This window comes from Opisthorchis viverrini (genome assembly GCF_000715545.1).
Source record: "Opisthorchis viverrini unplaced genomic scaffold scaffold28844, whole genome shotgun sequence".
In the NCBI taxonomy this organism is placed as follows: Eukaryota; Metazoa; Platyhelminthes; class Trematoda; order Opisthorchiida; family Opisthorchiidae; genus Opisthorchis; species Opisthorchis viverrini.
This window is the reverse complement of record NW_008771883.1, coordinates 1-365: the sequence shown is the minus strand read 5'-3', so window position 1 is coordinate 365 and position 365 is coordinate 1. Positions and strand designations below refer to the sequence as shown.

At 49.6% G+C, this 365-nt stretch overlaps 1 protein-coding gene across 1 annotated transcript; it reads left to right on the top strand.

Moving 5' to 3' along the window:
* Window positions 1-104: 104 nt before the first annotated feature.
* On the top strand, window positions 105-320 carry T265_12392 (hypothetical protein; the record flags this gene model as incomplete). The annotated part of the gene is made up of 1 exon (XM_009179962.1): window positions 105-320. One exon carries the CDS (start codon window positions 105-107, stop codon window positions 318-320), a length of 216 nt encoding a protein of 71 aa, XP_009178226.1.
* Between the last annotated feature and the right edge of the window lie 45 nt (window positions 321-365).

Here is a 365-nt window from a genome sequence, read left to right as displayed (position 1 = left end):
TAGCTACATGTTTGTGAGCTTGTTCAGCATACATACGTTAAAACTGACGTGACGCATACCCTAAATATCACGGAGGGATTGATTACAGGAACTGCGGGTGTGCGATGGAATTTGCCGCCAACAGTTCTGGATACTTACATGTATACGTCGAAACACTTGAGTATGCCTACATAGACTGTGCCCATCCAAACACATCCGCAGCGCGGACACCTATCCTTGTGTCAAAACGCATCTATCGGACCTTGCGCCTGAGCTCCGACCCACATGATCATTGGTCACCGGTTGCCGTGGTCGGTGCCGAAGTTGCCTTGACTCACTGACCAATGGGATACAAGCAAGACCATGATGCCATTGGTTGCGCCAAT